The sequence below is a fragment of the Oncorhynchus tshawytscha genome, linkage group LG12 (genome assembly GCF_018296145.1).
Source record: "Oncorhynchus tshawytscha isolate Ot180627B linkage group LG12, Otsh_v2.0, whole genome shotgun sequence".
NCBI lineage: Eukaryota > Metazoa > Chordata > Actinopteri > Salmoniformes > Salmonidae > Oncorhynchus > Oncorhynchus tshawytscha.
Window position 1 is genome coordinate 64,506,124 of NC_056440.1, and position 16,141 is coordinate 64,522,264.

Sequence of the window (16,141 nt, forward strand, 5' to 3'; positions counted from 1 at the left end):
GCTCTTCACTCCGTATTGATCCTCAGTGTTCTCTCTCTCTCTATTATGCTCTTCGCTTTTATACATTTTTATGGGGTGGAAAAATACCCATGCTGCTGCTGCTACTGCACGCTCACAGGCTGTTACATACCATGGTCTCTGTTAGGTAACACTTTGACCTCTCTGCCACTGCATCTACACTACCTGAGCAAAAGTATGTGGACACCTGCTCGTCGAACATCTCATTCCAAAGTCATGAGCATTAACATGGAGTTGGTCCCCGCCCTCCACTCTTCTGGGAAGGCTTTCCATTAGATGTTGGAACATTGCTGCGGGGACTTGCTTCCATTCAGCCAAGAGCATTAGTGAGTTCGGGCACTGATTTTGGACGATTAGGCCTGGCTTGCTGTCGGCTTTCGAATTCATCCCAGAGGTGTTCGATGTAGTTGAGGTCAGGTCTCTGTGCAGGCCAGTCAAGATCTTCCACACTGATCTTAGCTTAGCTTGGCTATGGAAATCGGTTTAATGAAGCTCCCAACATTCTTGTGATGACGTTGCTTCCAAAGGCATTTTGAAACTTGGTAGTGAATGTTGCAACCCCACTACGTGCTTCTGCACTCAGCGGACTCTTTCTGTGAGCTTGTGTGGCCTGCCACTTCGCGGCTGAGCCGTTGTTGCTCCTAGACGTTTCCACTTCACAATAACAGCACTTACAGTTGACTGGGGCAGCTCTAACGGGGCAAAAAAATTTACGAACTGACTTGTTGGAAAGGTGGCATCCTATGACGGTGCCACGTTGAAAGTCACTGAGCTCTACTGCCAATGTTTGTCTATAGAGATTGTGTGGCTGTGTGCTAGATTTTATAGACCTGTCATCCACTAACTTGAAGGGGTGTCCACATACGTTTGCATATATAATGTGTGTGTGTGTACTCTGATCTGAAGACCCATGTATTCACGCATGACTGTAAGTCGCTTTGGTCTGCTAATTTGCATATCTTAATGTCTGTCTCATTCAGGTACATGAAGTACCTGTATCCCTTTGAGTGTGAGAGGAAAGGTCTAAGTTCGCCAGGCGAGCTTCAGGCGGCCATCGACAGTAACCGCCGGGAGGGCCGTCGCCCTAGCTACAGCAGCAGCCTCTTCCGCTTCTCCCCCAGCACAGCCCCTCACATCCTCTCCCCTCCCAAGATGCACCTGTCTGCACTGGGTGCCGGAGCCGCTGGGAGCCTCAACGGCCTGCTGGCCTCACCCGTCCACTCTCTCAAAAAAGGTGAGTATTAAAGGATCAGCAACTTCTCAATAAAAAAATGGAAATAAAGGATTAAGATTGGAAAATAAATAATTAATTCAAATAAATACTGGAATTAAGATATAGCCTAAACACACAGTAGGCATCTTGACAAAAGGAAAAGAAAGACCATGCTCTCTATTGGGTTCAAATAAGATAGAAGTGAGAGTTGGGCTCCGGGTTTGCGCATCGGACTGATCGGAGCGCAACCCTCAACAAATATCCATAGTGCCTTAGCGCTCTCTGTCGCAATGGTTAGGAACTACAGGATCATTTTCTTTCATTGTCTGGATAGGATTAGACACCCCAGCCTACAGACTGTAGAGAGTCAGACATTATGTACAGTACAAGTATTACAAGAAGAAATGCTCTGATTTCTTAATGGCCATTTACAGAAATATTTTGTACTTTACACTCATTGGCAGGCCTTGTGTTATGTAATATCTGCAGCACAGGAGGTTGGTGACGCCTTAATTGGGGAGGACGGGCTCTTGGAAATGGCTGGAGCAGAATAAGTGGAATGGTATCAAATACATCAAACACATGGTTTCCACCGCCCGAGTGGTGCAGCGGTCTAAGGCACTGCATTGCGGTGCTTGAGGCGTTACTACAGACCTGGGTTCGATCCCAGGTTGTGTCACAGCCGGCAGTGACTGGGAGACCCATGAGCCGGCATATTGGTGCGCCTGGCAGTCCTGAAGCATTGCGGCTTGGCAGGGTTGTGTTTCGGAGGACGCATGGCTCTCGGCCTTCGCCTCTCCCGAGTCCATACGGGAGTTGCAGTGATGGGACAAGACTGTAGTTACCAATTGGAGACCACGATATTGGGAAGAAAAAGGGGTTAAAGTACAGAACATGTGGTTTCCATGTGTTTGATGCCATTCCATTCATTCCAGCCATTATTATGAGCCGTCCTCCCCTCAGCAGCCTCCACTGTTCTCCAGTGTGTATTGTACTGTAGATTGTGTGACGATCAATGTGCTATGCACTCCCTTTGTGATCAAAGCGTCTGAGTGTGACTGAGGGTTTGACCCTGGGCTGTTCACTGTCTCTTAACCATTTACTACTGATTAATAACATGTTTCCCACAGACAGCAGGACACTTTACGGCCAGCCAGGATTACAGCTGTCTGTCCTCATCAATAGGATCTGGCTGGATCACTACCATTACCTGTTTTTCTTATCTGATCTTACCTTTGATGTTATTGGAATGCTGCTCAGTTACAGAAAATACTGCCCACATAATTGCTGTGTTTTTTTTCTATTTTTTTTTCTAAAAGAGGTAGTTATTGTTTCAACAGATCTCCCTCCCTTTCTTTGGCCTCATTTTACCACGTTAAATTGTCATTTTATCAAATATTTTCTTCATATTTTACAATATTGAAATTATTCTAATTTTTGTTTCCATGGAAGTAACATATCCTACCTCTCCTACCCTGCCTCTCTTTAGAAGAGGTCACCCCCTCCGTGATGGCAGCGGCTCGTGGTACCTCCATGTCCCTGTCGCTGGGGCAGCAGCAGGTGGCAGGGCTGGCGCGGGCTGCCACTCTGGAGCAGCTGAGGGAGAAGCTGGAGACTGGCGAGGGCCCTGAGAGGAAGATGGCACGCCTGGCAGAGGAGCAGCAGCAGCGTCTGATGCAGCAGGCCTTCCAACACAACCTGCTTGCCATGGCCTCCCAGGTCCCCATGAACCTGCGCCTGGGCAACAGCACCACCGCTAGAGGTACGTGCCCAGGCTGACTCCCCCTGGGCACTCTATACAGTTACATATCATAGTCAGTTTGTATCCGACACATACAGTACATTCCATAGATTTTCAAGATTGGAGTAATTGCCTGATATGCACTAGAAATCATTTTCTCAAGGAAACGCATACATTAAAGTAGACTAGTGATGTACACTGAAGCTCCCTCAATGCCTGACTCTCTGAGCACCATGAAAAAACGCACAGCCTACACCAGATTCCCTCCGCTTCCCCGTGAGATAGAGGAGGATGACATTTAGAAGCCATTATAAAGGCAACACAGCGGTCACTGCACAACAGAGATAAAGGCTTTCAGCCCACTCTGCTAGCTGACTCACTGACCTGTGCCTCTTCAGCTCAGCCTCTGGCTGTTTGTATATATGTCATAACACATGCTTTGTTTGGTGCCTTAATGTTATCACATGCTGGTTATTCCCCATGTCTCTCTCTCTCTCACTCACACACACACACACACACACACACACACACACACACAGTAGAGGTTCAGCCTGTATGGGTGTTGAATGTGTGTGTGCGAGTACAACAATCAATGCTTTATGACTGCTACACAATAAATGCTTTGAGAGGGGAAGTGCAGAATGTTTTCCTGGGTTTTCCTGGGGTCACTGTGACATGATTGTGTTTCTCTCTCCTCAGTGGGTTATGCAGATGTATGCTGCAAGACACCCACAAGGAAATGTTCGTGACACCCAATTCTCACTTACTGCATGCTATTGTACAGTACCTGATTCTGCTTTCTGCCCACACTGGTTTACACTTCCTCTTTCTCTGTCTTTCCAGATGAGAAGCAGCAGGACATGGCTCTGAGCATCTCCACCAATGGATCTGCTAGCATCAGTGTGTCTGTGGAGGTCAACGGCACACTCTATTCAGGTGTGTATGTGTGTGTGTGTGCGTGCGTGCGTGTAAGAAATAAACGGATTTGGTTGTGTTGTTTATCTTGCTGTAATATTCTGTTTGTCCTTCTGTCCTGTAGGAACCCTGTTTGCACAGAAGTCAGGCGCACCAGGGACTAGTGTGTCCACTCCAGTGCCCTCTGCTGGACCCAGCGCTGGGTTTGGGTTCGTCACCTCTGCCCACAGCCACAGTCCCAGCTCTTCCTCTTCTTCCAAGGGGCCTTGCTCAGCCGAGCCCTCCACCAGTGGCTCCCCTTAGCTCAGGCCGCCCTACAACCCACTCTCTAGGCTTTTCATCAACACCGAGGCCTAGCATGAATACAGTACATTGATAAATCGATAAGAAAAAAAGAAACTGGTGCACAACAAATACCTCATTGCTCCTGTCAACCTTGGCTACCCGTTTATGAATACACAATTCACACACCCAATTACATCTCAAGAGAACATGAACACACACACACACCTATGCATTTTACACACATGTACACATACACACATGCATTTCACAGACACCCAGCACACAGACACTCTTATCCCAAACACATGCTAAACACAATCAGAGCTCAGCCAAAACCCACTGACAGGTGTTCACAACTGAACTTGAAGAGTTTTATTTTGTTTGTTTGTTGGCTTTTTGTTTTTTTGATTTTAGTTTTTTCGAATTATTATTATTATTATTAATACTATTTTTTTAGTTATCTTTTTACATACCTCAAATCAAGTAACCTGCAGTGGTATCTTTACCTCAGGAGCTGTAGTATACTTCACCTGAATTAACTTTATTTTTGTATCCTTTTTGATCTTATTGAAATCAGGGGAATTTCTGGGAATTTCACAACGGAACCTCACTCACCTCAGCACACCACCTACGCATTCATGCAGTAACCCTATCACACCGCTCGAGTTGCCATGACGACGGGCCGTAGCCTTTTTGCTTCTGAGTGCACTACTTTATTGATCCTACAGATCGCCATGTAAAACCTCATATACAGTAGTCACTCCCACAATCAATACCAGGGAGTCACCCCCTCATTCAGCCTATTTGGAATGATGTACTTAATCTTCAATCTAACACAAGAAACTGATGGGCAATGTGTCTAAAGGGCTTTGAGGATCAGAATTATCTTTGGATATTTTTTCACACACGGTATGAGGTCATAAGAACTGACTGATCCGTCTATCTGTTTAGGACTAGCAGCCCCAAGCTCACCACCCCGGATCGATCTAATAATCAGAAAGGTAGTGAAGGTGTTCTAGTCCCTGCTCTGGGATCAGTGTGTGTCCCTAGTTCAATTCAACAGAGAGGAGAGACAAATCACCCATCAATGGTTTTCCTCCAACACTGGCAGACCAGACCTGAAGTGTTCTAACCACATACCTTTTCAAACCTCATATTCACCTCTCCGTGTGGGAGAGGGCCCTTTCTCAGGAAGCACAGTGAAGTCTCTTATTATGGACTCGCTTTGTCATTTAAAAAAGGATTCCACCGAAAGAATGCGCAAGTCTAACAGACTGTCTTCAAAGAATACCTCAGACTCTCTAGAAGGAGACGTACACTACATACCTCATTGCTGCAAAGCCAGCGTGACTTGACCTGGTGGTTTGAGTCCCTGCGACAAGCAACGGTCCACAGGAGTGGACCCCTCCCGAATGCTGGACTACATACGTAGACTTGACTACTGGGTTTTCTTGGGGACACATTATTATACCAAGCTGAACTGGGATGGGCTTGCTCTCCTCCGGTTTTCTCTGTATTTGTTTGGTTTACTTCATACTGCATTTTATGAGACAAAACCTATTTAAGAGTATTGCTCTGCATGTGTACAATCAGGTGGCCAGTATTTTACACCGTAATCCTCTGCTGTGTGGTAGCCTCTGGCCGTTGCACAGCTGAATACCAAAGACTAGCCCTGTCTCCTGCCCAGGCTGTTATGGGCTAGCTGCTGTGGGTTAGCTGAATAGGCTAGCTGAACCACTAGGTAGGATACAGTGGAGTAAAGAATGGGTTCTATGCTAGCCCATCTTCTATAGTCCATACTGTTAAAGTTGTCAGCTCTGGTCATGTTGCTTTCCTTAGCTTCTTAATCAGACATTTGCCTACCTGTGATTGAGTCTTGGGCCCGGTATGGTTCTGCCTGGCATGGGCACCCATCACCTGACATACCAGGGATATACCTCAGTGAGTTATGCTGCAGTGAACAGTGCATGACACACAAGGCCCTTTGGCCTAATCTCTACATTGAATAAGACAGAAAGGGTAGCTGTTTTGACAACTGGTTTCTCTCTCAATTCAATGTTCAGGCCTCCCAAATTTCTCAGACACATCCACAGTTACAGTATTTCCATTCTCAAACTGTTCAGGTAATTACTCTGCATTTTTTAATAGAACATGATTTGAATGAAATTAATTTCTAGCATTATCTGTGAGGCATTTAACTGTTTCTAAACCTTTCACCCCTGATCTCCTGTAATCTCTGAGGTGGGCAGCCTTGTTGCTTTTAGTAAGCTGTGTTTTAGCTGTTATTTGTTGGCTTTTGTGGACTTTTTGCGGTGCAGACCACCGACCAGGATTACAGGACCACCACAACATATATACAATGACTAAAGAGACAACTGCAATCGTGATGAAATATTATGTCCACGTTTAATAAAGGTGAAAGATGTAGTTGCTGCCTTAAAATCAGCTGTGAGAGAACAGTGAACCTTTCAGGACTCTCTGCTAGGAATGACTGTTTTATCTTCAAGCTTAATCCTTTGAAGAGTAAATGATCTTCATGAATTCAGTCAGGCATTAAGGCATTCATAAATCATGTTATTGGTTTCAAAACCAAGGTATGCTATTTATTTGTGTTGATTTTTCTTCTTCTGATGGACCGAATTAGCTTGATCACTTAGGTGGTGTCACAAAAACCCTTTTTCGTTTCTCTCGTTTTAGAAACAGACATTTCTGTTTTTTCCAATCAGTCTAGTCAATGACTGTCTGACAGTGTATCCTTACAGCCTTTGCATGAGAGAGGGGAGTGTGTGTATGAGTGAGAGCAAGTTCAGAATATGCTAGAGACGGGTGTGTAACAACCATGTAATGCCACGTAGGAGACTGCAGGTGGTGCTGTTCTCCAAAACCACACCATGACAAGGGTTGGAAACAAGTTAGAACCACATTTACTGGGAATTCAGTTTACAGCTCAGGCTTATGTGGGCTACAATTGTTGGTGTGTGTGTGAGAGCTCTTGAAGACCCCCTACCTCTTACCTCAGGGCATTGGGCTGCTGTCATTGTTGCATTTGATATTGAAGTTATGCAATTGGCATGTATACTGAGGGACACATCCAAATCTTGGACGACCCAAAATCTGTTTCTACTGACTTGCTAAATGCTGTTTTAGACTGGTTCGGGTTTTGTCGCTTTTTGATTTTTGTCATCAGTTGCAGGCAAGGTCACATCACTCAAGAAACTGTGAAGTTGAAAGTCTGCAGAACCTTGTCCCTGGATGGTTTGGATTTTATTAGATTTTTTATTATTTAAATCTAATCTGATCTGTGTAATACAAGTGCATATGCAAGTGGTTATTGAATACCTCATTTATCAATTCTATGTTGTTTTTGGCTTGTACAATGCTCCGTATATAAATCTGTGAGGTTTGTGCATATTTTTGTACTGTTATTATTATTATTATTATGGACATGGTAATGATATTATAGTTTTCTCTTTTGATTAAAACAAAATTGGGACAACGTAAATGCTTGTAAAACTGGTTTGTGCTGATTGTATTTAAAAGAGGAGCACTTTTCCAAAGTGATTTTGACATTCAGTTTTGTTCACATTAGTAATATAAAGATATGGTTCTCAGGGCTTTAAACTTGTATGTCATGATAAAGTTTTACTTTATATCTTATCTGTGTGTGTGGTTTTTGTTAAGTGTGGCTTGAATTTCCTTCCACTTGGCAGTTGGTCAGCGCATGCTCGCAGTACACATACTGGTAATCCGTCTGGCCCTGTGGCCTTGTGAATGTTGATCTGTTTAAAGGTCTTACTCACATCGGCTGCGGAGAGCGTGATCACACAGTCTTCCGGAACAGCTGGTACTCTCATGCATGTTTCAGAGTTATTTTCCTCGAAGCGAGCATATAAGTCGTTTAGCTCGTCTGGTAGGCTCGTGTCACTCAGCAGCTCTCGGCTGTGCTTCCCTTTGTAGTCTGTAATGGTTTGTAAGTCCTGCCACATCTGAGCGTCAGAGCCGGTCTTCGATTCAATCTTAGTATTGTATTGATGCTTTGCCTGTTTGATGGTTTGTCGGAGTGCATAGCGGGATTTCTTATAAGCTTCCGGGTTAGAGTCCCGCTCCTTGAAAGAGGCAGCTCTAGCCTTTAGCTCAGTGTGGATGTTGCCTGTAATCCATGGCTTCTGGTTGGGGTATGTATGTACTGTGCTATTGCCTGTGTGAGAGATGATAAAATTCCTAAGAAATCTCCACGTGTCATTACGAAAAGAAACTGGAAGCGGTTTGATATTCAAGGTTTTTTACATGATGTATCTAGCATTGAATAGTATAGAATGGAATTAATCCCTGATGTTCAACTAGCCTTTTCTTACTTCCACAACGCATTCCAGGATGTATGCAATAGGCATGGCCCTTTTTTTTAAATTCATGATTAAGGGCAGAGAGAACCCTTGGTTTACTAAGGAACTTACAAAAATCACAAGGGAACGAAATGCTATGTGGGCTAAAGCAAGAGGGACTGATTTGGCAGATGATTGGATGGCTTTTAAACATCTTCAAAATATAGGTGTGGCTATGATCCGTAAATTGAAAGCAGACCACTACCTGAAATCTACTTCACATAATTTAAATAATCCGTCCAAATTCTGGCAAGTAGTGAAAGGTTTGGAGTGCAAAAAAGATACACAGCTTCCCAAACAATTCTTGTTAGACACACAGATAACCTCTGTTCTGAAAGCCTTGAATCAGCATTTTTTAGATGCAGGCAGTTTATTTGAAAAGGTCAAAGGTATAAGTGAGCCCCCTATGAATTTACCTGACACCCCTGTGCACTCCTTCACCGGGTTCTCCTTTTCATCCTTCTTTGTTTCAGAAGTGTGTCGAGCCCTGAAAGAAATTGATGGAAAGAAATCCCTTGGCCCTGATGAACTAGACCTCTGCTTCCTGCACCTAGCTACAGACATCATTGCTCCCCCTTAACATGTATTTTTAACCTCACACTTGATGTTAAGGAAATCCCCAAGTTATTGAAATATATGCTTTTGTACTGCCTCTCCTGAAAGGTGGAGATCTTTCGCTACTGGACAACTATCGACTCATATCCAAATTGTCTGTACTGCCTAAGGTACTGGAGTACTTAGTAGGCAGCTAAAGGCCTACTTCCAAGAAAACAACATATTAAATGGAATGCAATCAGGTTTTAGGTCTGGACACAGCACTTTCAGCAACATTGAAGGTTTTAAATGACATCCATTGTACTCTTGATAAGATGTTACATTGTGTATCTGTCTTTATTGATTTGTCGAAGGCTTTTGACACCGTGGACCATGCTGTGTTAGTGCAAAGGTTAAAATGTTGTGGAGTTACTGGTCATGCTCTAGATTGGTTTATAAATTACCTATCAAATCGTACACAATGTGTAATGGCGTATGGTTGTAAATCTGAGTCCATAGACGTGTGCTCAGGTGTTCCGCAAGGTTCTGCTATGGGTCCACTGTTGTTAATTTTGTATATCAACAACATTGGGGGATCTTATTGAAACAGCAGATGTTCATTTTTATGCAGATGATACTGTTCTTTATTCAAGTAGTAGTAGTTTATCTTTAGCTTTTGAAAATGCCCAAAGAGCATTTAACATCATACCACATAATCTGAAAGATTTAAAGCTGGTTCTAAATTCGTATAAAACAAAATGCATGGTATATTCAAATGTCAAGCATGTTACTAATCAAATTATTGCTACGTTGGCTGGACATACTATAGAGTAAGTTAAAGTGTACAAATGTTTGGGTGTGTGGTTTGATGATAAGCTGAGCTTGACTGTGCATGTAGAGAACTTTATAAGGAAGCTCAGACTGATAATAGGTTTTTATTACTGGCATAAGGCTTATTTTTCTTTTGAGGCCAGGAAGGAAATGGTACAATGTACATTACTGGCGGTTTTAGTGATGTTATATATACTGCTCAAAAAAATAAAGGGAACACTAAAATAACACATCCTAGATCTGAATGAATTAAATATTCTTATTAAATACTTTTTTCTTTACATAGTTGAATGTGCTGACAACAAAATCACACAAAAATGATCAATGGAAATCAAATTTATCAACCCATGGAGGTCTGGATTTGGAGTCACACTCAAAATTAAAGTGGAAAACCACACTACAGGCTGATAAAACTTTGATGTAATGTCCTTAAAACAAGTCAAAATGAGGCTCAGTAGTGTGTGTGGCCTCCACGTGCCTGTATGACCTCCCTACAACGCCTGGGCATGCTCCTGATGAGGTGGCGGATGGTCTCCTGCGGGATCTCCTCCCAGACCTGGACTAAAGCATCCGCCAACTCCTGGACAGTCTGTGGTGCAACGTGGCGTTGGTGGATGGAGCGAGACATGATGTCCAGATGTGCTCAATTGGATTCAGGTCTGGGGAACGGGCAGGCCAGTCCATAGCATCAATGCTTTCCTCTTGCAGGAACTGCTGACACAGCATATGGTCTCACAAGGGATCTGAGGATCTCATCTCGGTACCTAATGGCAGTCAGGCTACCTCTGGCGAGCACATGGAGGGCTGTGCGGCCCCCCAAAGAAATGCCACCCCACACCATGACTGTCCCACTGCCAAACCGGTCATGCTGGAGGATGTTGCAGGCAGCAGAACGCTCTCCACGGCGTCTCCAGACTCTGTCACGTCTGTCACATGTGCTCAGTGTGAACCTGCTTTCATCTGTGAAGAGCACAGGGCGCCAGTGGCGAATTCGCCAATCTTGGTGTTCTCTGGAAAATGCCAAACGTCCTGCACGGTGTTGGGCTGTAAGCACAACTCCCACCTGTGGACGTCGGGCCCTCATACCACCCTCATGGAGTCTGTTTCTGACCGTTTGAGCAGACACATGCACATTTGTGGCCTGCTGGAGGTCATTTTGCAGGGCTCTGGCAATGCTCGTCCTTGCACAAAGGCGGAGGTAGCGGTCCTGCAGCTGGGTTGTTGCCCTCCTACGGCCTCCTCCACGTCTCCTGATGTACTGGCCTGTCTCCTGGTAGTGCCTCCATGCTCTGGACACTACGCTGACAGACACAGCAAACCTTCTTGCCACAGCTTGCATTGATGTGCCATCCTGGATGAGCTGCACTACCTGAGCCACTTGTGTGGGTTGTAGACTCCGTTTCATGCTACCACGAGTGAAGGCACCGCCAGAATTCAAAAGTGACCAAAACATCAGCCAGGGAGCATAGGAACTGAGAAGTGGTCTGTGGTCACCACCTGCAGAACCACTCCTTTTATTGGGGGTGTCTTGCTAATTGCCTATAATTTCCACCTGTTGTCTATTCCATTTGCACAACAGCATGTGAAATCTATTGTCAATCAGTGTTGCTTCCTAAGCGGACAGTTTGATTTCACAGAACAATCAGTGTTGCTTCCTAAGTGGACAGTTTGATTTCACAGAAGTGTGATTGACTTGGAGTTACATTGTGTTGTTTAAGTGTTCCCTTTATTTTTTTGAGCTGTGTATATGCAGGTCTCAACCACTACACTTGATTCAGTGTATCATGCAGTCAGTCCTCAGGTTCATTACAAATCAATAACATCTAGCACATCATTGTGATCTCTACAGCGCTGTTGGCTGGTCGTCATTGACCTTGCGTAGGCTTAAACACTGGTATACATAGGCCATATTGGGTAAAATGCCATTTTATCTCTGTTCTTTTTTAGTTAGGTTGGTAAATAAATATCAATTACGGTCCCATGCTCATTTGCTTCTAACAGTACCAAAAAAGTGGTAGAAATAGTTTTAGTTACTTAGCTCCGTGGTCCTGGAATTCTCTCCTGAACATTTTAAAATTTGATGATCTAGTTTCGTTGGTGGAGTTTCAACACTTGATCGATGTATATATCATAGAAGAGTGTAATTGTCTTTAGGACAGTTGTTTTTAGTAAATACTTTCGTGTTTTTTAGGTAAAATGTTTTTGTTGTACCGTTTGTGTGTTTTTAGTTTTGTTTAATGTTGTTAGTGTATGTAAGTTGTTTTGTCTGAAACATTGTTCCCCCTGCTGCTATTGGACCAGGTCTCTCTTGGAAAAGAGATGTTATCTCAATGAGAAAAACCTGTATAAATAAAGGTTTAAAGAAAATCAAAATAAATGTACGGTCACTGTGGGGATGACGTCATCGATGCACTTATTGATGAAGCCAATGACTGATGTGGTGTACTCCTCAATGCCGTTGGAGGAATCCCGGAACATATTCCAGTCTGTGCTAGCAAAACAGTCCTGTAGCTTAGCATCTGCTTCATCTGACCACTTGGTTATTGATCTAGTCACTGGTGCTTCCTGTTTACATTTTTCAGGAGGATATAATTGTGGTCAGATTTGCCAAATGGAGGGCGAGAGAAAGCTTTGTATGCGAGTCTGTGTGTGGAGTAAAGGGGGTGTAGAGTTTGTTTTCCCTCTGGTTGCACATTTAACATGCTGATAGAAATTTAGAAGAACGAAGGTTTCCCTGCATTAAAGTTCCTGGCTACTAGGAGCGCAGCCTCTGGATGAGCGTTTTCTTGTTTGCTTAGGATGGAATACAGCTCATTCAATGCTGTCTGGGTGCCAGCCTGTGACTGTGTTGGTATGTAAACAGCTATGAAAAATCCAGATAACTCTCTATATAGATAGTGTGGTCTACAGCTTATCATGAGAGACTCTACCTTAGGCGAGCAATAGCTTGAGACTTCCTTAGATATCGTGAAGCATAAAATATCACAGTTTTGAATGTCCCTTTGGTAGTTTAATCTTCCGCGTAGGTAATCTATTTTATTCTCCAAAGATTGCACGTTTGTTAGCAGAATGGAAGGAAGTGGGGGTGTATTCGATCGCCTACGAATTCTCAGAAGGCAGCCCGCCCTCAGGCCCCTTTTCCCCCACCTCCTCTTCACACAAATCAGGGGGATCTGGGCCTGTTCCCGAAAAAGCAGTATATCATTCGCGTCAGGCTCGTCAGACACGTTATAGGAAAAAAAGGATTCTGCCAGTCTGTGATTGCAGTCCTGATGTCCAGAAGTTATTTTCATTCATAAGAGACGGTAACGGCAACATTTTGTACAAAATAAGTTTAAAAAATGAGTTACAAACAACGCAAATAGACAAACAAAAAAACAATCAGTTGGGGGCACGTAAAACGTCTGCCTTCTTCTCTGGCTCCATTTAACACGATTTTCATTGGCACATCATTTTCATTTGCACATGAATGATACAGGACTTGGAGCCATGTCTCAGCAGCTGCACCATAGAGATTAGAGTGGGAAAGTGACTCAGGCGCAGGAATGAGGCATGAAAATAGTTGATAACATTTTGTCACAGTTTTAAAAAGTTCATGATTACAAACCGCTTCCTCTTCATATGACAGCTGTCACAAGGTTTTTATGGGAAGTTGAGGCCTATTTTGCTACAGTGGCCTAAGCCTCCTGTTACTCAAGCATGGATTAGGCATACTAATAAGGGGCTCTCACAATGAGGTGTCAGATTTTTTGTATCGTGGATAACCCTAAAACATTTTATGGTATTTTGTAGGTTTCGGAAATGATTCAGCATGCAAAAGCCCCCCACCTCCAGAAGAGCTGACTTTCCATTGTGTGGGGTTCCTGTTAGCTACCCACACATCTCGACTACTCACTCTTCACTCATTGACTCATGTTCACACTTACTCAAACTCAACACAAACCTTTCCATCTGATACGCAACAGGTCTAAGCATTAGGACCCAATTCCGACCCGAGTTAATACACTTTTCTCCGAGTATTCTGTTTAGCATGATAATTGCATGATTTAGCATCCACTATTTGTTTGGAGTGTAGACCGAATAAATGAAGATGTGATCTCGACTTAATTTCCTCATTTTACCACCTTTACTTGTGACGAAACCATAAATAAGGTCTAGTGAACCGACCGGTTCCAGGAGTATAAGGCATTACATTTTTTTCCTGATAGAATTAACACCGTTCTCCAAGGACTGTAATTTACAACTTAATAAGAGCTATTAATAAGAGATAGGTAAATAAGAAATCCGTTTGGATAAGTTAATTGTAAATATAAATGACATTTAAAAATATATATTTTACCTTAGAGACAAATGTGAAACCAGTCATATGGCACCAAACTGAAGCATACAGTATCACATTTCCCACAGGGAAGTTGACGAAATGCTGTGCCGTTATGCAGAATTTAAATTGCAGTCTTTTAACTTGCAGGGATGGGCGCTCTTGAATGTCTTAATTCTTGGCAACCTTGACTTTCTCTGCTTCCTGTTAAATAAACAAATTAAAAATCTTATTTCTATTGTATAGCCTACATTATCATGGGGGGCTCTGGTACTGGAACACATTGAGAAAAAAGTGTCAAACACAACGTAGCAGCCAAGTAGCCTACTATCTATGGTGGTGAAACAGCACTCTTCAAGTAGCCTACTATCTATGGTGGTGAAACAGCACTCTTCAAGTAGCCTACTATCTATGGTGGTGAAACAGCACTCTTCAAGTAGCCTACTATCTATGGTGGTGAAACAGCACTCTTCAAGTAGCCTACTATCTATGGTGGTGAAACAGTACTCTCCATGTAGCCTATTATCTATGGTGGTGAAACAGCACTCTCCAAGTAGCCTACTATCTATGGTGGTGAAACAGCACTCTCCAAGTAGCCTACTATCTATGGTGGTGAAACAGCACTCTCCAAGTAGCCTACTATCTATGGTGGTGAAACAGCACTCTCCAAGTAGCCTACTATCTATGGTGGTGAAACAGCACTCTCCATGTAGCCTATTATCTATGGTGGTGAAACAGCACTCTCCAAGTAGCCTATTATCTATGGTGGTGAAACAGCACTCTCCATGTAGCCTATTATCTATGGTGGTGAAATAGCACTCTCCATGTAGCCTATTATCTATGGTGGTGAAACAGCACTCTCCAAGTAGCCTACTATCTATGGTGGTGAAACAGCACTCTCCATGTAGCCTATTATCTATGGTGGTGAAACAGCACTCTCCAAGTAGCCTACTATCTATGGTGGTGAAACAGCACTCTCCATGTAGCCTATTATCTATGGTGGTGAAACAGCACTCTCCAAGTAGCCTATTATCTATGGTGGTGAAACGGACAGCACTCTCCAAGGTGCTAATTATTCAAAGCATTTTAGAATTCACTGATGTGAGTGTAGATGCGGGGCTTACACAAGTCTGAATTTCTTATAGCCTCATCAATGTACAGTAACATTTTTAGACGACACTGGAGAACACCAGACATATACACACATACTCAGCTGTGGTGCTTTCAAGACCCGAATTTCATATCATTTTCAAGACAATGTAGAAGTAAAACAAATATCAAAATATCATAATATAACTTTAAATACATTTAGGCAACAGCAGAACACACATTTGAGAATTTATATGTGATAATATGAGGCTCATATTCAGATTACAAACTTGAAACTTTTTTTTTCCTACCATGTCAACTTCTTGCTGGAAGCCATGAGCAGGCATGTGGCTGTGATGTTTAGCATCCTCCTAAGGCTGTTCTGAAGACTCTGGCAGTAGTGTCTATTATTACATTTCTGAGTGTTAACCTGGGTGTCCTCTACAAGGCTTGCTGTTGTTCTTTTTTTCTTATTTTTTTTTACATCTGATGCATAGGATGTTAATTTACCGTACATTCCACCCACTCTTTTGCTAGTTTAATCCCTCCAGTCGTTTCTAGACCAAAGCTCCCTACCTTTTTGCATGTTGTACAGCCCAACTTTGAATTCTGCTACGTTTGCTTGATCTTGAACTGCAAATTGGACCTGCTCCCGGAATATTTACATTTTGGAGAATCTCTTATAAAATGGGTTAAAGTTATGTATAGTAACCCTAGGTGTAAAATAGTAAATAATGGCTACATCTCAGAAAGAACATCTCAGAACTGGCAAATCTGGTGCAGTCCATGAGGAGGAGATGCACTGCAGTACTTAA

At 43.2% G+C, this 16,141-nt stretch overlaps 1 protein-coding gene across 3 annotated transcripts in view; it reads left to right on the top strand.

The window, feature by feature from the left end:
• LOC112263661 (AT-rich interactive domain-containing protein 3B) overlaps window positions 1–7,829 on the top strand; it is a 60,059-nt gene extending 52,230 nt beyond the window's left edge. Inside the window, exons 6-10 of one of the 3 annotated variants that reach the window (XM_042330912.1) lie at window positions 999–1,252; window positions 2,721–2,993; window positions 3,672–3,713; window positions 3,816–3,908; window positions 4,012–7,829. In XM_042330912.1, coding sequence (XP_042186846.1) covers window positions 999–1,252; window positions 2,721–2,993; window positions 3,672–3,713; window positions 3,816–3,908; window positions 4,012–4,190 — 841 coding nt within the window. In that variant the 3' untranslated portion in view covers window positions 4,191–7,829. The remainder of the gene's footprint in view (window positions 1–998; window positions 1,253–2,720; window positions 2,994–3,671; window positions 3,714–3,815; window positions 3,909–4,011) is intronic. The other 2 variants (XM_042330913.1, XM_042330914.1) reach the window with 2 other exon arrangements.
• The last annotated feature ends 8,312 nt before the right edge of the window (window positions 7,830–16,141 follow it).